The 23,027-nt window shown below is 42.3% G+C and overlaps 1 protein-coding gene and 2 pseudogenes across 1 annotated transcript; 2 read left to right on the top strand and 1 right to left on the bottom strand.

The window, feature by feature from the left end:
* Positions 1-706: 706 nt before the first annotated feature.
* LOC126955184 (small nuclear ribonucleoprotein F-like) lies at positions 707-951 on the top strand (annotated as a pseudogene).
* Positions 952-1,371: 420 nt separating this feature from the next.
* LOC126939427 (40S ribosomal protein S12-like) lies at positions 1,372-1,846 on the top strand (annotated as a pseudogene).
* Positions 1,847-12,147: 10,301 nt separating this feature from the next.
* Positions 12,148-21,500, bottom strand: PPP1R15B (protein phosphatase 1 regulatory subunit 15B). The gene is made up of 2 exons (XM_050763462.1): positions 18,583-21,500; positions 12,148-15,124 (listed from the first exon to the last, which is right to left on the bottom strand). Exons 1-2 carry the CDS (start codon positions 20,491-20,493, stop codon positions 14,903-14,905), a joined length of 2,133 nt encoding a protein of 710 aa, XP_050619419.1. The 5' UTR covers positions 20,494-21,500; the 3' UTR covers positions 12,148-14,902.
* Between the last annotated feature and the right edge of the window lie 1,527 nt (positions 21,501-23,027).

The following is a 23,027-nucleotide window of genomic DNA, read 5'->3' as shown; positions in this document are numbered from 1 at the left end:
GATATCACTGATCCTAAACACAAGGTAAGGATGCTTCCTCTGACCACTTCTATTTCACTTTGTACTTGGTATACTAGCCGGTACAATAAAGCAAGATAAACATAAATAAAAGGCAGACAGATGAGAAAGAAGGAAGCAAAACTATTTTTATTCTAAGACGTGATCATCTGTGTAAAATATTCTAAGGTCACAAGATAGTTAATATAGAAAAATAAAATGTATTTCTATATTACTAGCAAAGAAGTGGAAATTGAAATGAGAAAAGTACAATTTACAATAGTATCTCAAAAAGGAAATATTTAGGGATAATGTAACAAAATATGTACAAGATCAATATATTGAATACTACAGAACACTTGAGAGAAATTTTAAAAGACTCAAATAAATGGAGAGATATAAGTGTGTTTATGGGTCAAAGGACTCAATATTGTTAAGATGTCAACTCTTCCTAAATCAATCCATAGAGTCAGTGTAATCCCATTCAATGCCCCACCAGCACCCCCCACCTGCCCCGCGTTTTTTTGGTAAGAATTAATAAGCTAGTCCTGAAATTCAAATAGAAATGCAAAGGGTGACACTCCTATTTGGCAGCCATTTCTCTTGAAGCTCAATGGTTCGGGACCTGCAATACCTGCTGAGTTAGGAGGGACAGGAGAGTAGCAGCTAGGTCGGTGGCAAATAGGCCACAACATTCCCTTTAGTTACGATGAGTTTACCCCGCAATCTCAAATCTTTCCTCAGTGGATTAACAGGAGAGCCAGTGATGGTGAAGCTTAAGTGGGAATGGAGTATAAGGGCTACCTGGTATCTGCAGATGGCTATATGAACAGGCAGCTTGCAGATACAGAATTCATAAATGATGCATTGCCTGGACTTCTAGGTGAAGTTTTAATAAGGTGTAATAATGGCCTTTATATCAGAGGTGTGGAAGAAGAGGAAATGGGGAAATGAGTGAATAACATCTTTTGAAGGGGATTTTTTAAATATGTATTTCTAGACAATAAAGATTTGTTTTTTTAAAAAAAATGCAAAGGGTCTGGAGTAAAAAAAAAACATTTTGAAAAAGAACAAAGTAATTTCAAGACTCACTATAAAGTTACAGTAATCAAGGCAGTGTGGTATTTATGTAAGCACAGAGATACAGATCAATGAAACAATACAGGGTCCAGAAATAGATCCATCTACACAGTCAATTGAAATTGGATAAATATGCCAAAATTACTCAATGGAGAAAGGATAGTCTTTTCAACAATTGAATATCCATGTGCAAAAATATGAAGCTTAACCTTTGCCCTCATAACACATACAAAGGTTAACTCAGAGTGAATGACAGACTTAAATGTCAGAGCTAAAACTACAAAACTTGCTCTTTCCCTGCCGCCGCGGAGTCGCGCGGAGGCGGAGGCTTGGGTGCGTTCGACATTCCGCTTCACCCGTAACCCACCGCCATGGCCGAGGAAGGCATTGCTGCTAGAGGTGTAATGGACGTTAATACTGCTTTACAAGAAGTGCTGAAGACCGCCCTCATCCACAATGGCCTAGCACATGGAATTCGCGAAGCTGCCAAAGCCTTAGACAAGCGCCAAGCCCATCTTTGTGTGCTTGCATCCAACTGTGATGAGCCTATGTATGTCAAGTTGGTGGAGGCCCTTTGTGCTGAACACCAGATCAACCTAATTAAGGTTGATGACAACAGAAACTAGAAGAATGGGTAGGCCTCTGTAAAATTGACAGAGAGGGGAAACCCCGTAAAGTGGTTGGTTGCAGTTGTGTAGTAGTTAAGGAATATGGAAAGGAGTCTCAGGCCAAGGATGTTGTCAAAGAGTACTTCAAATGCAAGAAATGAATAAATAAATCTTTGGCTCACAAAAAAAAAAAAAAAAAAAAAAAAAACTACAAAACTTCTAGAAGTAAACATAAACAAAAATATTCATGACCTTGTTAGGGAAAAACTTCTAAAACCTTTGGAAAAGCATGAACCATAGAAGAAAAAATTGATAAACTGAACTTCTGCAAAATTAAAAAATTCCGCTCTCCAAATTACATAATTAAAAAAATGAAAAGGCAAGCCACAGACTGGGAGGAAATATTTGCAAAACATATATAAAGGACTTACATCTAGAATATGTTTTTATTTTTTTTTTTGAGACGAAGTCTCGCTCTGTTGCTCTGTTGTTGGCGCGATCTCGCTCACTGCAACCTCCGCCTCCCGGGTTCACGCCATTCTCCTGCCTCAGCCTCCCAAAGAGCTGGGACTACAGGCGCCTGCCATCATGCCTAGCTAATTTTTTTGTATTTTTAATAGAGACGGGGTTTCACCCTTTTAGCCAGGATGGTCTCAATCTCCTGACCTCGTGATCCACCCGCCTTGGCCTCCCAAAGTGCTGGGATTACAGGCGTAAGCCACCGTGCCTGGCCTAGCATATGTTTTTAAAGACACACACACATACACAAATCCATACAAATACTAACAATTTGGCTCAAAAAAAAAGGACAAAAGATTTGAAGAGACACTTGACTGAAGAAGGTATTTATCAATGCAAATAAACATATGGAAAGATGCTCCATATCATTAAACATCAAGGAAATGCAAATTTACACCAAAATAAGATGCCACTAGAATAGCTAAACTTAAAAAGACTTACAATATCAAGTGTTGGCAAGGATGTGGAGCAACTGGAGTTCATATGCTGCTGCCAAGTAGTATAGCCACTTTGGAAAACTGTTTGGGAGTTTCTTATATAATTAGATATATACTTACCATATGATCCAGCAGTCTCACTCCTGGATTTATCAAAAAGCAATAAAAACATATGTCCACTGAAACACTTGTACTCAATGGTTCATAGAAGCTTTATTCATAATAGGTACAAATTTATATGTGTTTATATATGAATATGTTTATTATCTAGTAAATGAACAAATAGTGGTATAATTATACAACAAAATACTTCTCAGCCATGAAAAGGAATGGACTACTGATATACTCAACAGAAGGAATGGACTACTGAGACACTCAACAGCACAGATGAATCTCAAAAGCATTACACTAAAGAAGCCCAACCCAGAAGGGTCCATGCTGTATATATGATATCATTTTTGTGAAATTCTAGAAGAGCTAAAATAGTGTTGAAAACAGATCAAAGGCCAGATGTGGTGGCTCACACCTATAATCCCAGCACACTGGGAGGCCAAAACAGCCAGATCTCTTGAGCCTAGAAGTTCAAGACTAGCCTGGGCAACATGCCAAAACCTTGTCACTACTAAAAATACAACAACAACAAAAAAAGCAAAAACAAAACAAAAAACCAGGTGGGTGTGGTCGCACATATCTGTAGTCCCAGCTACTCAGGAGGCTGAGTTGGGAGGATCACCTGAGCCCAGGGAGATAAGGCTGCAGTGAGCCATGATGACACCACTGCACTCCCGCCTGGGTGACAGTGAGACCCTGTCTCTCAAACAAAAAAAGAAAGAAAGAAAAGAAAAGCAGATCAATGGCTGCCAAAAGCTGGCGGTTGGGAAGGGGACTGAATACAAAAGAACATGAGGGAACTTTCTGGGTGATGGAAATGATCCATATTTTGATTCTGGTAGTGTTTGTATGACTCCATGTGTTTATTAAAACTCATTGAATTCATACTTAAAATGAGTGAAACTTATTGTATGTAAATTGTACTTCAATAAGTTAATAAAAAACAAGAAGTGGGTTGGGGAGACCTTGCTCAAAGGATACAAAATTTCAGTTAGGAGGAATAAGTTCAAGAGATCCACTGTACAACATGGTGACCATAGTCAATAACAATGTATTATATTCTTGCAAATTTGCCAGGTGAGGTGGCTCACACCTCTAATCCCAACACTTTGGGAGGCTGAGGCAGGAGGAACACTTGAGCCTAGGACTTCAAGACCAGCCTGGGCAATATAGGGAGATCTCACCTCTACAGATAACTTAAAAATTAGCCTGTTGTGGTGTTGCGAGCCTGTAGTCCCAGCTACTCTGGAAACTGAGGCAAGAGGATTGCCTGAGCCCAGGAGGTTAAGGCTGAAAAGCCATGATCATGCCACTGCACTCCAGCCTGGCAACCGAGCAAGATTCTGTCTCAAAAAAAAAAAAAAAAAAAAAAAAAAAAAAAAAAAAAAAAAGCCCGGGTGTGATGGCTCACGCCTGCAATGCCAGCACTTTGGGAGGCTGAGATGGGCAGATCACCTGAGCTCAGGAGTACGAGACCACCCTGGGCAACCTGATGTAACCCATCTCTACTAAAATACAAAAAATTAGCCAGGTGTGGTGGCACACGCCTGTAGTCCCAGCTACTTGGGAGGCAGAGACACGAGAATCGCTTGAGCCCAGGAGGCAGCGATTACAGTAAGCTGAGATTGTGCTACTGCGCTCCAGCTTGTCTCGAATAAATAAATAAATAGAAAAAGAAAATTGCTAAGAGTAGATTTTAAGGGTTCTCACCACAAAAAAATGCTAAGTATGTAAGGTAATACATATGTTAATTAGCTTGACTTACCATTCCACAATGTACACATATTTCAAAACATCATGTTGTAGACAGTAAATATATACAATTTTTGTCAATTTAAAAAACAGAAAAGTTTAAAAAACAATGTCCTCAGCCATCTTACAAAACTGGATATGAATGATATCCTGCATAATGAAGTGCCTTTCATAGCAATGACAATGTTTCAGTGAACCTCAGGCTACCACTGGAAAGATTAGTCAAGGAGACCTTACATTAACTGATTTAAAACCTTAGGTTTCAAGTCATCACTAATAATGATAGCTTTTCAAAAAAAAAAAAAACTCAAATACTACAAATAAAAAATAATGTAAACATTGAAGATAGACTTTTTCACACATAAAATTGTTCTTTGAAATGAATTCATAAATTACTTGTTATGTCGGGAGGGAGCCTGTGTGTTGGAAAAGAGAAGCTATAGAAATTGTCACTTGAGGCCGGGCGCGGTGGCTCAAGCCTGTAATCCCAGCACTTTGGGAGGCCGAGACGGGCGGATCACGAGGTCAGGAGATCGAGACCATCCTGGCTAATACGGTGAAACCCCGTCTCTACTAAAAATACAAAAAACTAGCCGGGCGAGGTGGTGGGCGCCTGTAGTCCCAGCTACTCGGGAGGCTGAGGCAGGAGAATGGCGTAAACCCGGGAGGCGGAGCTTGCAGTGAGCTGAGATCTGGCCACTGCACGCCAGCCTGGGCGACAAAGCGAGACTCCGTCTCAAAAAAAAAAAAAAAGAAATTGTCACTTGAGTTAAAGAAAAGTATATTGTGTGTCTAAAATACTGTGGTCACTGCGCAGACCCTTCCACCACAGAGGAAGAAAGAAAAGGGCAAATCACAATTAAAAGTCAATGTGACATGAACAGTGATAAAAAAGCATACAGGGGCCAAGTGAGGTGGCTCATGCCTGTAATTGCGACACTTTGAAAGGCCCAGGCAGTAGGATCTCTTGAAGCCAGGAGTTTGAGACCAGCCTGGGCAATATAATGAGACCCTATCTCTACACACAAAAATAATAAAATGAGCCAGGCATTGTGGTGTATGCCCATGGTCCTAGCTACTTGGGAGGCTGAGGTGGGAGGACTGTTTAAGCCCAAGAGTTTGAGGCTGCAGTGAGCTATGACCGTGCCACTGCCTGTACTCCAGCCTAGGCAAAACAGCAAGACCCTGTCTCTAAGAAAAAATAGTTTCTGAAAAAGCTGTAGAGTGTATTGTAATACTGAAAACAAGATGAAGAGTTCTGCAGATAATAGAGATGGAGTCATCATCAGGGAAGCCTTTAGAGGGGAGATGAAACCTGATCAAGGGAGGCAAATATTCCCGAAGAACCCAGAGGGGTCTGTGCTGAGTGGGAGGGATAAGAAGGGACATTGGCTTCGCATAACTTGTCATTCCGTTTGAAATAACCTGGGAAATTAATTTCAAGAACATACACCTGCTTCCATCTTTGGACTTCTCAGCAAGACCCTTCTTCTGTAATTCAATATTCCTCTAAAAAAGTACCTTCCCAGATGGGTGCGGTGGCTCACGCCTATAATCCCAGCACTTTGGGAGGCCAAAGCAGGTGGGTCACTTGACATCAGGAGTTTGAGACCAACCTGGCCAACATGGTGAAATCCCGCCTCTACTAAAAAATACAAAAATTAGCCAGGCATGGTGGTGGGCACCTGTAATCCCAGCTACTTGGAAGGCTGAGGCTGGAGGATCACTTGAACCCAGGAGGCGGAGGTTGCAGTGAGCCGAGACCACACCACTGCACTCCAGCCTGAGCAACAACAGCAAAATTCCATCTAAAAATTAATAATAAGAAGTAACTTCCCTCAGGCAGTACTGGGTTACACCCCAGGCCAATTGAGCTATGACTTTCAGCAGCAAATTGTCCTGGGGAAGGGAATGCATTCAGAGGTGGATGTCTAGAAAATGTGGCAAAACATTTTAGACGTTTCTAGACATGTGGTAAAAATAAAAACAAAAAACCTCCCATGTAAATTCTTAGAGATGCAAAAAAGAAACCCCTGCCCTCCCTACTCAGTCAAATCAAGCAAAAACAAGAAAAGAAAAAGCACCACAACCATAAGGTTGAAAGTTGCCTCAGTCACTGCAGGCATGGGGAAGTTACATACAGACACTATATGCCTTCCATTCTGTACACTTGGAAGTAGCTTAAGGACAGCCCCTCACCTAGGTTTGTTGATTTCAGCTCATATGGAGCTAATATCAACCTCAACTCAAACTCTTGGGCTTAAACAGTCCTCCCACCTCAGCCTCCCAAGTAGCTAATATCAACCTACCAAACAGGAGTGTGTTATCTACCTGGCCTTGGCTATTAGCTCAAAGAAGGAAACCCGCAACACTAGCATTAACCCCCAACCCAAAAGTTCTTGGCTTTTTTGCCTTCTTTCAGGACAGTCACATGTACCACTCTGTCATCAAACACAGTGATCCGCCATTCCAGAAGCAATATGGTATCCTCCTCCCATTGAGAATGCCTGCCCTGATGCACAGGAATGCAACAGAAAACTGAATGCTGAGCAACTAAAGAGAGGGACAAGGTGGAAAAACTCTAACACACAAAACGCAGCAAATACCAGACACCAGCCTCTTCGATCTCACCTCCAATCTCCTAAATCACCACGCTCTTTTTTTTTTCTTTTCTTTTTCTTTTTTCTTTTCTTTTTTTTTTTTTTTTTTTTTTTTTTTGAGATGGAGTCTCGCTCTGTAGCCCAGTCTGGAGTGCAGTGGCGCATTTCGGCTCACTGCAAACTCTGCCTCCTGGGTCCCTGTTCAAGCAATTTTCCTGCCTCAGCCTTCCAAGTAGCTGGGATTACAGGCATGCGCCACCATGCCCAACTAATTTTTGTATTTTTAATAGACACGGGGTTTCACCATATTGGCCAGACTGGTCCTGAATTCCTGACCTCGTGATCTGCCCGCCTCAGCCTCCCAAAATGCTGGGATTATAGGCATGAGCAACCGCGCCCGGCACAATGCTCATTTTACTCTCCCTTTGCGCAGATTTAAAAAAAAAAAAAAAAATCAGTTCCTGGCCGGGCGCGGTGGCTCACGTCTGTAATCCCAGCACTTTAGGAGGCCGAGGTGGGTGGATCATGAGGTCAGGAGATCGAGACCATCCTGGCTAACAAAGTGAAACCCCGTCTCTACTAAAAATACAAAAATTAGCCGGGCGTGGTGGCGGGGGCCTGTGGTCCCAGCTACTCGGGAGGCTGAGGCAGGAGAATGGCGTCAACCCGGGAGGCGGAGCTTGCAGTGAGCCGAGATCGCGCCACTGCACTCCAGCCTGGGTGACAGAGCATAACTCCGTCTCAAAAAAAAAAAAAAAAATCAGTTCCTTTGTTTGTGTTCAAATACAAACCTTGGTTCTCCCATAAGAAACAACCCCTACTTCTGGGTAATTACCACAAAAAGGTGGAGTCACACTGGGCCAGGTAGGCCTGGAATGGGCAGCGCAGGGCAGTTTTCCAGCTTGTTTACACACTGAGGGACCGACCTCCAGGGGAGCAATAGCAACCAGATCCCTAGTAACAGGCGTCCATCAGGCACTATCAGACGGAAGATAACGCCATCTGGTGGACACAACAGAGCATCACTAGAAACCCAAAGCCAATCTTCTGTTAAAGAGCTAAAACCCCTGGTGTGGTGGCAAGAATACTCTGGTAGTCCAATGCAGCCTATTAATTCTGGGAAAGAAGGGTCTCAGCTGATTTGCTCGCATATTAAATTCATAAATTAACAATGTATCTTATATTAATAATGACACTAGAATTAATGGATGTGGTATCCCTAGCCAAATTGAAATTTGTAATTACTTTCTACAAATTTAGTTAAAAGCTTACTGTAGCTTTTCTCTGGGGACATTTAAATTCCCTGATTCTACATCATCTGATGATTGTGGCACACTTGTTTCTGGTCAGACAAGGCTGTGTGGATGAAACTTCAATAAAGCTGATAAGAGAGGTGACTTTGGGAAAGCTATTAACTTGGCCAGGCCCAGTGGCTCACACATGTAATCCCAGCACTTTGGGAGGCCAAGGCAGGAGGACTGCTTGAGGCCAGGAGTTGCTATATGGGCAACATAGCCAGACCCCATCTCTATTTATATATATTAAAAAAAAAAAAAAAGAGGCCAAGCTTTGTGGCTCATGCCTGTAATCCCAGCATTTTGGGAGGCCAAGGCAGGCAGCTCATGAGCCCAGGAGTTCGAGACCAGCCTGGGCAACACAGTGAGAGACCCTGTCTCTACAAAAAATAGGTGAGCCAAGTGGTGCACACCTATGGTCTCAGCTACTCAAGAGGTTAAGGTGGGAGGATTGCCTGAGCCTGGGAAGTTGAGACTGCAGAGAGCTGTGATCATGCCACTGTACTTCAGAGCCTGGGTGACAGTGAGACACTGTCTCAAAAAAAAAAAAAAAGAAAAGAAAAGAAAAAGAAAAGAAGGCTTAACCCAAAGTAGCATTATTCAGCTTTACTATCACCTCTTTCTTTGACCCTGAACATCCTTGGAATGTTTCTGAAAGTTAATCCTTCTTTTCCCCCCCAACATTTTTGAGACAGGGTCTCACTTTGTCGCCCAGGCTGCAGTGCAGTGATTCAATCGATTCAATCACAGCTCCCAACTCAGCCTCCTGCATAGCTGGGACTACAGGCATGCACCACTATGCCCAGCTAATTTCTTTTATTTTGTAGAGACGGTTTTGCCATGTTGCCCACACTGGTCTTGAACTCCTGGGCTCAAGAGATCCTCCTACCTTGGCCTCCCAAAGTGCTGGGATTACAGGTGTGAGCCACCACCCCTGGCCAATCCAATCTTAAGTGTAAATATTTACCCAACATTTTAGTGGGAAAATGTGCAATGAGCTTTGTAGAAAAGTCAAGAACTGCGTGAGGTCCTTTCTTCTTGCATCTCTGGCAATTGTGCTCTTCTTTTGCTATTAAGTTCTTCATCCTTCTTCTTGGTAAGGATCTATAAGAACAGCAGTGAAAATTAAATATTCAGCAAATAAAGGCAGGAGGAAACGGAAAGGATATTACTGAGATAAAGGGGGAAGTGTAAAACATTAAAAGAACAAAACCTGAAAAATTGTTCCAAAGCTGCTTCCCTTGTAGTACAGCTTTCCAGGCCTTGTGGCTCTCAGACTCATTCAATCTCTAGGGTATCCTCCCTGTGGATCAAGCAACCTACTTTCCACAAACCTAGTTTTCCCTGTCTCTCCCTGATGAGATGAAGGAGTCTGCCAGTGGTGGAACACTGATGTAACTCAAATTGCTTACATGGTAATACATAACCCCTACTCTCAACCGCCTTCTCCATTCCATGTGTAGAATGAGTTAGTTCTCTTTAAATTCCCTGATGTCAAATCTGCCACTGAAACATATTGGTTAAAAGCATCATAGGTCCTACTTGATGAATCCTCAAAGTCAGCAGGGTTAGAAGAGATTTGTGTATCCTCTTTATGATACCGATTATTATAGATCTCAGTATCACGCTGCCTTTGTATTTTAAAGTTATAACTGACCAACACAGACTTGTCTCGCTGGAGCACACCCAGGAAGAAGACTGGTGTTTTGTGTTGATCACAAAACATTCAACTAAGTTCATAAGGAAAGATTCCAAATAGCTAACATGTGTATCATTAAATAACTCTCAAAACCTCTTTTTACAGATAAAAGGAAATTAAGTCTCTCAGCTCAGAAGGGTACCCTGGGAAGCATTATCTTTTAATGTACCAAAAATGTCTTTGTATATCTCTGTATTAGATGCTTTTATAAACAACATGCATTATTATGAGAAAAAAATGAAAATTTCCCATTTTTATTTTAAAAAGGTACAGAGAAGAGTCCAAATGAAGTCTCCAAATGAGAATATGCCAGAGAACATCAAATTCCCAAATCTGAGTAACTATCTAAATTTCTGAGGTCGTAGCCGGGCCAACATGGCAAAACCCCATCTGTACAAAAAACAGAAAAATTAGCTGAGTGTGGTGGTGTGAACCTGGAGACCCAGCTACTCAGAAGGCTGAGGTGGAAGAATCGCTTGAGCCGGGAGGTTGAGGCTGTTGAGGCTGCAGTGAGCCAAGATCGCACCAATGCACTGCAGCCTGGAGGACAGAGCAAGACCCTGTCTCAAAAAAACAAGAAATTCTGAGGTCAGCAATTAAATATTTGCTTTTAACTTTCTACTAAAGTACAAAAGAAAAATAACACCATTTCTACAAAATATCAGGATAAGCATAGCAATAAATCTGGCTTAACGTAAATGTAGCCATTTATTACTGGGGAATGGCAGACATGCTTCAATTAACCCCAAGATAGAAATAAAATTATATCCCGGGGATGTCAACTCAGTTTGTACTAAATATTGTTTAACTGCAACTAAATGTTAGTTTCTTTCCTTCCAGTTCAGAAATGTATCTTAATAACTTTTCTTCATTATCCTTTCATCTTGAAAGTACCTGAATTAAGAGTGCTATTATTCTTTAATCCATTAATAGGGTTGCCATAAACCAAATAGGGCTTAATCCATTAATAGGGTTGCCATAACCCAAATGCTTTCTTTTCAGAGTAAAATTTTTTTCTGATGTTATTTTTTTCTCTTTTGAGGCAGTCTCAATGATCCATGTATCCAGTATTAAAGCATGATTCCATCTGACTTTATTTTTTGAGATGAGTCTGTCACCCAGGCTGGAGTACAATGGTGTAATCACAGCTCACTGCAGGCCTTAACTTCTGTGCTCAAGCAACCCTCCTGCCCCAGCCTCCCAAGTAACTAGGTCTATAGGCTGGCAACACAGGTGTGCGACACCATGGGCCAGTTTGTTTTTGTTTTGTAGAGCGTCTCACTGTATTGCTCAGGCTGGTCTTGAACTCCAGGCCTCAAGCAATCCTCCCACCTCAGTCTCCCAAAGTGCTGGAATTACAGGCATGAGCCACCATACCTGGCCCACTTTTGTAAATGAGAGAGCATCATGATTTTACAATACCATGATTATCATGATTAATAACACACAAAACAGCCGGGCACGGTGGCTCACACCTGTAATCCTAGCACTTTGGTAGGCCGAGGCGGGCAGGTCACAAGGTCAGGAGATCGAGACTAACCTGGCCAACATGGTGATATCCCATCTCTACTAAAAATACAAAATTTAGCCAGGCATGGTGGCAGGTGCCTGTAATCCCAGCTACTCGGGAGGCTGAGGCAGGAGAATGGCTTGAAACCACAAGGCGGAGGTTGCAGTGATCTGAGATCGTGCCACTTCAATGGAGCCTAGGTAACAGAGCAAGGCTCTCTCAAAAAAAATAAATAAATAATGCACAAAACGGAGATCTCCCTGCCACATAAGCACTAGGCTAAGCCAAGTATCTGAATGTTATTGCTTCTGTGAATATCCAGTTTTTCTTTGCAGCAGAACTGAAAAGCTAGGGCCAATTTCAGAATCAAATCTTCAGTTTCTTAGAAGGGCCTCTCATAATACTTCAAGAACCAAATTCTTCTACTACTATAATGTTGTTTGCAATTATACTAATCCTGCTTAGTAATTCCAAAACCACTGTAAAATACTATGATACATATAATATAAAGTTGAACCAAAAGATAATTTAACGTTTAATAATTGCAAATATATTTATTACAATTTACAGATTAGTTATGTTATATACACAAATATAATTTTAACTATAAAATCCCAACACACTAGTTACATTTAAATCATTGATCTGTAGAAGCCGATTTAGTCTTCTAGTCCCCTAACTTTACCTTCCTTAAATTATACAAAAATAAAATCTGATAGTTTTCAAGTCAAACATGAAGAGGTGTTACATTTTATTACTCAGAAATGGAACTTTTACCTGTCTGTACAAAGCCTTTTACATGCTACATTGACACTTAAAGCACCATTAATAAGACTTCAAATGTGTAAAATGTTTAATTAAAACCTCTAAAGATTTTCTCTTTAAGATTATGGGGGTTTAGGGCCGGGCGCAGTGGCTCAAGCCTGTAATCCCAGCACTTTCGGAGGCCGAGACGGGCGGATCACGAGGTCAGGAGATCGAGACCATCCTGGCTAACACGGTGAAACCTCATCTCTACTAAAAAAGATACAAAAATATAGCCGGGCGAGGTGGCGGGCGCCTGTAGTCCCAGCTACTCGGGAGGCTGAGGCAGGAGAATGGCGTGAACCCGGGAGGCGGAGCTTGCAGTGACCTGAGATCCGGCCACTGCACTCCAGCCTGGGCAACAGAGCAAGACTCCATCTCAAAAAAAAAAAAAAAAGAAAGAAAAAAAAAAAAAAGATTATGGGGGTTTAACTTTGTTCTAACTAGAATTGGGATGAAATAAGAATTTTGCTTTTTTCTCCTTCAGTCCAACTTTAAAATAGTCCTTTCTGTCCTTCTTATCAACTTCTGATCACTTCTTCCAAGGAGGTTAGTATATGGAAGAACTCTTAATCAAGCTTTCACGTATTTGGTAGTGAGGTTAGAATCCCATGGGGAACAATTTTCCAAAATCCAATGAAAGATGTCTCATTATTTTCAAATACACAGAGGTGCTAGGTTTCAGAAACAGAAAACACACCGTTAAGTCTCAGAAATAAAATGTTTTAGCCTGGTTTTAAAAGAATGCCTATTATGTTGTCAAAAGGCTTTTTTCAAGGCAAATGATGCCTGCTTTCCAACCGACATCGCTATTGCTTGAAACTACCCTGTTTTCATGTTATTAGACCATCCTGTAAATGTGCTCCCTATGATTACCTAAAGTGGAGATGCACAAAACACACAGAATAAGGGCTCTGCAAAAACTTGACCAGTTTTTATAGTGTTGCATTCTCAATGTGTTTAATTATGAATATATAAACAGTGGAGGCAGTTCGCAGAACCAGACAGAAATAAAATAATGACCAGGTAGATTGTAAACTGAGGTAGTAACCCTGTAAGCACTTCTGATGAAAAATTCATCCCCACACTTAAATAAGTTCAAAACTAAGAGGTCACCTATTCTACTTATGTCTTCCATTACCTGTGACAGGAAGCACACGGAATGAAAGCAGACCACTGAAGAGTTAACTACCCCTCAGCCTAACTTATGTGTACCTTGTAAAGCTAAACAAATAAACCAAACACAAGCAGTCAATGCGAAGACTTAATTCAAAGCAAGCTTTGGGCTAAAGATATTAAGACTTTGTAGTCATTAATCTATACCTCTATCCTTTCCTGAAAGTAAAGGCCTTGCCATTACTTCTCTCCTTATTAAACAGTAGGACACAATAAACCTGGATACTGACTGAAGTTTATATTTTACATTTCAAACGTGAAAATTCAGAACTGCCCATTTGCAATTTTACAGTGGGATCCTGACAGGTTTTAAAAGTGACAGTGCTGAGGCATGATATTCGTTAACACTGGTTTTCTATTGAGAACATATACACCAAAACCAAATTGCTCTGAGATGTCTCCCATTTTCTTTCTAGGAAATTGCTAGGCTTTTAAGTTTAAAAAATAAATGATTATGATGTAATTATTACTTTCCAGAGTGTTCTGCAACAACTTCAACCTGTTAAAGAGATACAAAGAACTATATTAAACTGGGAACTACAATAACATATACAGAACCCTCTCCAAACAACAGTTTCCAAAGAAATTAAATACATTAGACATTAAAATTTGGTAGAAAGATGCAGCTTTCCCAAAGTAGTAAAGTACTGCACATGTGGATTTTGTGGCAATCCTTGGAAATATCCTAGGTATAACAATGTAGAAACAAAAGGTTAACACACATTTTCAACCCAAGTCATTTTTACAAGAAAAAAAAAGTGACACAAAATAATGTACTTTAAGTCGGTAGCATACACAAGGTTATTTTTCAGCCTAAGGTAGATAGGCCAAATCATTGAAATAAAAAAACATAGAAAAACATAAAAGCCCATTAACTTCTGAATTTTGGGAAAGAAACAAGAGTCCAAAGTTTTCAGATAGGCACACATAATTTAGATTAGAAATGAAAATGGGCTTTAAGCCCTATAAATATTGTTTTCCAAGAAAGTAAGTTTTGAAAGTGCAAAATGACAACTCAAAAAGGTCCCCTTTTCACCTCATGCATGCAAAGGTCATTTAAAAGCACATCCAACTAAATCAAAAAAGGGAAGATTCGAAATTACACTAGTTCATCCTTCATCATCAGGGCTGGCTTCAAACCTGAATGTTTCTGAGTGGGATATGTTGGGAAAAAAAAAAATTAAACTAGATCCAAGTTACATTTCCTCTTAAAAAAAAAAAAAAAGTCAAAGGACAGCTGCCAAGATTTGTTTTTAAAAGACACCTCTCAGGTAAGAGGTAGTGTATGCTATGACTACAGGCTGCCAACTCATCTTAACATTGCTTGAAAACATTAAGTCCTTTGAAGCATGTTCCCTGGAGTCTATTAAACATTCTTTCTCTGTGCTCAAATGTCAAGCAATATCCAATAGCATCTTCTGTTTCTTGAATTCGTTTCTGGAACCTGCATCCATCCCTTGCAAATTCTTCCCATGGTCCTTTGCGATCCTCATCACCACTTATATAATACTCAGTAACTTCTTCAAGGAAGGTTACCTACAAAAACAAAGACTAATTTTAATAACTCTCTAGGATCTTACAATTAGCGTTGAGGTCAATAACCCTTTATGCTACCAATTTTTTCAGAATATAGAATATCTTACTATTCCCAACTAAAAATAACATCTTGTTCTTAGGAATATTTGGTTCCAGCTATATCTGAAGTTAAAGAAAAAAAAAAAAGTTCTGTCACGCCTGTAATCCCAGCACTTTGGGAGGCGGAGGCAGGCAGATTACCTGAGGTCAGGAGTTCAAGACCAGCCTGGCCAACATGGCGAAACCCTGTCTCTACTAAAAATACAAAAAAATTAGCCAGGCGTGGTGGCGCACGCCTGTAATCCCAGTTAGGAGGCTGAGGCAGGAGAACAGCTTGAACCTGGGAAGTGGAGGTTGCAGTGAGCCGAGATCGCACCACTGTACTTCAGCCTGGGCAACAAGAGCGAAACTCTGTCTCAAAAAAAAAAAAGGTCTGATTAGATGGCATTTGGATAAAATAGTGAACAAATGTCACCTAAATATTTCATGTAGAGACATATATCTTTCATTTATATATATATATCCTTCATTTATCTATATCTGCATAATACACACATACAGTCGTCTGCCCCCACGCATCCCCCACCAGCCCTTGGCTTTTGGTGTTAATAAAATGAATCCAGATGGGGAATTGAATTTTTCATGCTGTTATTAACCCCTGCTATTTTTTAATCCTTAGGGAAATACAGTTCTGTGATATTCTTCCCTCAAAATGATAAGCAAAATATTTCTGAAAATAACCACCATATCCCCGGAAGTCACTGTTTTTATCATTGCATAAAGGCTTTAACAATATTTTTGCTTACTTCTATTCTTTTTCCTTTTAGAAAATGTTTTCACTTTCCAACTTTTAAATCAACATGTAGTACTATTTTTGTATCATTACTTTGGCAATAACAATACAGAAGAGAAAAAGTTACTTAGTAAACAAAGTACAGCAAAATTAGTATTTTTAACGCTGTGTTACTCTAAGAAACTTTGTAGTTAAGATTTCAAAAACCTTTGTATTCAATATGCTATCCTATATATGAAATTGTGATTCTAATATACATAATGACATGTAATGAGTGACAATCCCTACTCATTACTACTTAATCACTACTTAATTTCTATGAAGCTTCTTTCTAAGCTATCAAACTCCAAAAGCAAATACTCGCTTTAAAGTATGTTTAATAGTTACATCAGCTAACCCTACTGTGGCCTACTACTTTCGTTCCCTTTACATCAGGCCAAGGGATGCCCCTGAGGACAATTAGCAGGTATGTAACACCTTACCAGTTATTGCATTCTAGTCTTGAATACTACTCATTCATTGTGTCATTAAGATAAATGATAAAAACGTACAGTGTTTATCATATACCAGCTCTTTTCAAAGAGCTTCACATTTTTATCTCATTTAATCCTCACATTAACCCTATGAGGTACGGATCATTATACAGATAAGAAAACAGAGGTAGAAGGGTTTTTTAGACTCACTATCCATCATCCTATATACTCCATATATTCCATACATCATACTCCATATATACCAACGACAGATAGTCAAAGGCTGTCAAATAATTCTATCATATTCAGACATAATCATTTACAAATTCTGCTTCTAGTTCACAGTATCATCTACTCCACTCATTTCATTTTACTCAATGAGCAAGCTAAAATTAGACATGAGACTGGCCTGAGGTCTCTCAATAAGAGCTAGCATTTAAAGGCAAGGCAATAAATTCTGAATTTTATTTACTTGTCTCATTTAAATCTTGCAATAACTTGTACAATAGATATTATTATTTTTCCCATCAAGTAAGAGTGAATTGAGGCCATGAGAGTCAAGTAACTTGCCAGGTCTGGCTGCCTTCCAAATCTCTCCGCCTTAACCACTGAGGAGTAGAGAACACGGGGCTCCAGCTGCCAAGTGCTCATTCCATTGCCCCACTTTGTTTCTTACCTATTCATTCTAAATAGGTCATTTTGTCAGGGGCCCCTTAAAAGGACAGAGAGATGGCATTTACACAGTGTGAACTAAAATTTAATTTTTAACATGACTTATTCTGCCCTAAAGGTAAGACGTAAGATTATCACCATTTGGAGATACTTTCTACCCAGGAATAATTTCAAAGTATTAAGCTGGCCATTTGGAGCCAAGAGATTATGGCACTGTCCATCTGAAACTCCCCAGTGCGGCGGAAGCTGAGGTCAGTAATAACTCACCCAATATCTTCTCTTTCCAAGTAACGGCATAGAAAACTAAAAAAACTTTCCCTCTACAATAGACACCTTTCGGTTTGCGGAGAGTTCAATTAATAACTTTAGTTAAAGCAACTATAAAGAAAAACAAACCAACTCAAAACACTCCCAAAATAAGGTTAACCTGAAATTAGCCTGGGAATAGGAAGCAACTAGTCAAGATAAACCAAGTAAGTGGCCATCACTGTTTTTATTAATATTAACTGTAGCTGACCACTGATAACTAGCACTGCATTCCTAAGAAAAAGCAATACCATTTCCTGTATTGGCTTTGACTTTCAATTAAAATCATGTAACGTCAAAACCACTGAAATTACTATTTTCTTTCATGGCAAATTGGACCAAATAAATCTTACTTACTACTTGATATCATCATCCCTTTGGGTTGTAATGGACAGGAATGAAGACACTCTTGTTATGTGCAAACAAAATATTAAGTATTTGCAAACAACATACATTTAAAATCAGTTTAAAACTCTATGGCTGTAACAGGACCTTTTCAATCTCTAGAAAAATTAAATCGTGTATACACAAAGTTTAATAGTCCGTTAAAAAGTGTGAAAAGTTGGCCGGGCGCGGTGGCTCAAGCCTGTAATCCCAGCACTTTGGGAGGCCGAGACGGGCGGATCACGAAGTCAGGAGTTCGAGACCATCCTGGCTAACACGGTGAAACCCCGTCTCTACTAAAAAATACAAAAAACTAGCCGGGCGAGGTGGCGGGCGCCTGTAGTCCCGGCTACTCGGGAGGCTGAGGCAGGAGAATGGCGTAAAAACCCGGGAGGCAGAGCTTGCAGTGAGCTGAGATCCGGCCACTGCACTCCAGCCTGGGCGACACAGCGAGACTCCGTCTCAAAAAAAAAAAAAAAAAAAAAAAAAAAGTGTGAAAAGTTGAAGCTTGTAAAGAAACAGTCCAGAACTACCAACCCAAAGAAAAATGGCACTTTCCTGCTAACATCTACACGCTGGTATGTTCGTTGTGGACAGCAAAAATGTGCATGGGGGTGGGGAGTCAGGGAGAGGAGAAGGGTCATTTACATATTTCTCAATGCAAGTATACGAATTTAGAGGTCTTCCTCAAAAACACATGCACTCCTAAGCCTCCAAAGTCATGCTGCTATATTTAACCATTATCAAAACAGTCAGAACATATCAGGCATGTTAAAAGATAAGAAACAAACCTTTCTTCTTTTGACATGTGTCTGTCTTCCTCCAGAAAGAACGTCACGCTGTACCGAGTCTGGACATTCACTTTCTTGGCTCCCCAACAGCTGCACCTTACAAGAAAGTAAGGTGTGACACTCAGAAATGGCCACAATGGACTCAGATGGGGTCTTTGAGTCACGACAGCCTTTCCCATTTTCCCCTGATGTTTGAAAAGGAGCCTTAAAATTTAAAGGGTTGTAAGGGTCATCAGAATTACAGAAAGAGTTCCACAGTTTGAGACTCTCTGCTTCATCTGCACTAGATTCCCAGTCATCTTCCTCCCCAGAACTATGCTCAGGGGTCTCAGGAAGGCTTCCAGACTGGGAGGAATTCTCTAGATCAGACTCGCCAGACAAATCCTTCTCTGAATCAGAAGGCTCTTCAGGAACAATTCTGGCAGCAGTCTGAATTGTGGCTGTAAAGTTCTGGGGATTATAAGGATCTACACTGTAGAAAGAGTTCCAAAGGTGAAGCCCTTCAGGGTCTTGCTCAAGGTCTGAGTCTGACAGTGAGCTATCACTATCAAAACCATCATCCTCAGCTTCCTCATCCCAATCCTCACCTTCTGGATCAGAACTTGTTTCCAGGTCACTGGATGCACCTCCCAAAATATAATCTATCAGTTTGTTACTGCAAGCTGGTCTGGCAGAAATGGGAAGGTCTTCTTTTAGGTATGAGTAATCTACTACACTTATTCGGCCCTCTCCAGGCTCCTTTTCCATAGGTATCTCACAAGATGGACAGCTCTCAGAAGGGCTCTGTTCTTCCAAAGCAAGTGGAACTTCTGCAGTTAATAATTCTATTTTTTCTTCAGTGGATTCCTGGGTGGTTCCAGGAATGTCTTCAGCAGCAGGAACAAACTGTGTTGGGTTATCTCTGCAGTGTTTCGGATCCATCCGGAGAAGGTTGTGTTCCTCCTCCAGGCTGTGGTAGCCATTATCCTGGTCAGGGGTGGGTAACTCTTGCCCCTTGCTAGCCTGCTGAAGGAATTCCAGTCGTTTCATGCGAAGATGGTGAATTTCTGGTAGGCCTTCTGTAGAAAGAGGTGGACATCCCTGCCACGAGGCCGGGGTGAGTTCTGCACTCAGCGGCTGGGGATGACAAGGGTCCTCTCTCAGGCAGCTGCTCTCTGCGGTTAGTGTCTGCAAGCCGACTAGCTCGCCATTTCCATCACTGTTCTGATAGCTGACTTCTAGCCTAGGAAAGCAGTCCAGGTAGGAGGGGCTCAGCAAATAGGATACCACATTAAAAGTGTCTATGCGTTGAATGTTTAGAGGCCCAGAGAGCGAAGAGCCAAGTTCCCGGTCAGAGTACAGACGGGATTGAAGGCTACAGGGCAACAGCTCCACTCCCCCTAGCTGCTGCTCTAAGAGAAAAGCGTGTGCTGCAGGGTCCAAAGCACTTCCCTTGGCCTTAAGCTCCAATTCTAAGTCTGGGGGCGAACACTGCCACTGGATCCCCTCCTCTAGCCAATTAAGGGGACTGGTGGCCGAGGAGTCTGAGGAGTCGAGCTTCAGCGAACTCAAAGATTTCTGCGCTGTGGAGGCGGCTGGTTTCTCCCGTCCCTTCAGGGATCTGTAGACTCCAGCAAAATTTAGCCATCTGGTCGGAAACATTCCACCGAAAAGTTGGCTCCAAATTAGCACCTTCTGAAGCAATCCGGGGAGCGGCGCAAGGAGCTGGGAGAGCAGCTTCGTCCAGTAGCTGACCCGAGTCTCGGGCTGGGCGGAGGAAAGCAGTGTGGGGTCCCCGAAGTTTTCCGGCGCAAGAGGCGTCGGGAACTTAGAAGAGCCTGCTTGCGATCGCCGAGGGAAAAAGGGTGGCCAGAACCGGAAGCCCGCCCGAGGGCCAGGCCGTTTCCGCGATCCGCCTGTCTCAGGCTCCATCTCCTTTTCTTTGGCAGTTTCTCGGGTAGGGCCGCGGCGCTCAGCGGCTGGAGGTCGGACGGGATTCGGAGGAAACCTACAGAGTCTCGGCCTTGCCCAGCGGTGGCGTCGGTGCTCCAGGCCGATCTCCGAGCCAGCAGAAAAGCCACAGAGGGCAGCGGATGCGGCAGCGGGCGGCAGAACACAGGGAGAAACACCCCGCGCAATACGCGGCAGCTGATGCGACTTCCATCCTGGAGGGAAAGGACGTTCCCTAGTCGGCTCGACGCTTTAACACCATCGATAGGAGCCTGCCCACGGCCTCGGCGGTGGTTTTCTGAGTGACAGAAGGTTGAAGAACCCCTGAGCAACGCGACACCGGAAGGGCTAGGTAGGTTGACTGGTGCGGTGGAAGCGAAGCCCAAAATGGCCGCAGGGCCCTCGCGCCGGCAGGACACCCCCCAGCCGCCGGAAGAGACGCAGGACTGCTGGGCGTCTACGCCACTAGCGCCGCGCCGCCCAACGTCTCTAGCAAAGCCCCGGGGGGTGGGGCTTTCCGCCCACTTCCGTGTGGCCGCCGATTGGTCGCGCCTGATTTCCCTGTCGGCTTCCTTACTCGAGGTAGAGCCGCACGGTAGCGCGAGGTTGCATCAGCCGGCGGGATGCACGCATGCGCAGTTGTTTCTGTGTGGTCTCTTAGGCGACCGCCCCAACAGCCCTCTAGGCTAAAGGGCTTGGGTAGGAAAGGGGTTTTCAAGATAACCCGAGAATTTCCCGGAGGCGTTTTGATGGCCTAATACACACTAACGTGTGTACAGTCATCGCCTCGTATTAAATGGGGATTAGTTCCAGGACGCCGTAGACACCAGAATCCGCAGATTCTGGTCAAGTCCCTTATGTAAAATGGTGTAGTGTTTGCATATAACCTACGTACACCTTCCCAGATACTTTAAATCATTAAGTAAATTACCTAATACAATGAAAGTGCTATGGAACTAGTTGTTATGTTGTATTTATTTGTATTATGTTTTATTGTCTTTATTTTTCCCGAATATTTTCAATCCATGGAAGGTTGAATGCCCCGTGGGCCAATTATAGGGTTATCGTAGTCTTAAATTTTTATTTTTTATTTGTTTGAGACAGGGTCTGGCTGTGTCGCCCAGGCTGGAATGCAGTGGTGCGATCTCGGCTCACTGCAGCCTCAACCTCCTGTGCTCCAGTGAGCCTCCCACCTCAGCCTCCTGAGGAGCTGGGATTACAAGCTCGCACCACCACGCCCAATTTTTTTTTTTTTTTTTTTTTTTTTGAGACGGAGTCCCACTCTGTCGCCAGGCTGGAGTGCAGTGGCGCTATCTCCCCGGGTTCAAGCAATTCTCCTGCCTCAGCCTCCCGAGTAGCTTGTACTACAGGTGCGTGCCACCACGCCCAGTAATTTTTTTGTATTTTTGGCAGAGACAGGGTTTCACGATGTTGGCTAGGATGGTCTCGATCTCCTGACCTTATGATCTGCCCACCTCAGCCCCCCAAAGTGCTGAGATTACAGGCGTGAGCCACTGCGCTCAGCCAATTTTTGCATATTTTTGTGGAGACAGGGTTTCGTCGTGTTGCCCACGTTGGTTTCAAACTCGGCTCAAGTTATCTGTCCGCCTGGGCCTCCTAAAATGCTGGGGTTACAGGCGTGAGCCACCGCGCCCAGCCTGACAGGTATTTCAGGGTTCTCCTATTGTTGAGTACTATGTAGACCATCAACCTGAGATCTTATGTAAAAGGTGGGCAGTGCTGCGTAAATACATGTCTGGTATGGGGCAAACTAAACTCACAGAGAAGCAGCTCAGTTCCCAGAACTATTTACTCTCTTTTATGCTTCCAAGCAGGCAACATACTCAAATCATATTTATGAATACTTCCTTAGCAACCAGAACCACCGAATACAACACCCGAAAAGGAAACATGGACCACTATCCTTTGAAAAAAAAAAATTGTCTGGTAATTTTAATTGCTGTATTTGATTCTCTCTTGTGAGTTTGGTCTTAGTTCATTTCTTTATTTCTGCCAAAACTTTGTAATAGACACTCCTGAAGTCAGGTATCAATTACAGAGGGAGGGTGACACTTATGAGCACTAGAGACAGCAGAAAAATCTTTAAGGAGCCAGAAGGAGACCAGCAGCTCTTCCTGCCTTACTGGGCCTGTTCAAGAACAATCACTTCTTTTTCTTTCTTTTTTTTTTTTTTTTTTTTATTTTGGTTTGTTTGAGACCAAGTCTCGCTCTGTTGCCCAGGCTATAGTGCAGTGGCGTGATCTCCGCTCACTGCAATCTCTGCCTTCCTGGGATCAAACTATTCTCCTGTCTCGGCCTCCCTAGTAGCTAGGACTATAGGCGCCTGCCACCACGCCTGGCTAACTTTTATATTTTCAGTAGAGACGGGGTTTCACCGTGTTAGCCAGAATGGTCTCGATCTCCTGACCTCGTGATCCGCCTGCCTCAGCCTCCCAAAGTGCTAGGATTACAGGTGTGAGCCACCATGCCCGTCACAACCACTTCTTTCTAGGAAG

Source organism: Macaca thibetana, chromosome 1 (genome assembly GCF_024542745.1).
Source record: "Macaca thibetana thibetana isolate TM-01 chromosome 1, ASM2454274v1, whole genome shotgun sequence".
Classification (NCBI taxonomy): domain Eukaryota; kingdom Metazoa; phylum Chordata; class Mammalia; order Primates; family Cercopithecidae; genus Macaca; species Macaca thibetana.
This window is presented reverse-complemented; position numbering and strand designations above follow the sequence as displayed.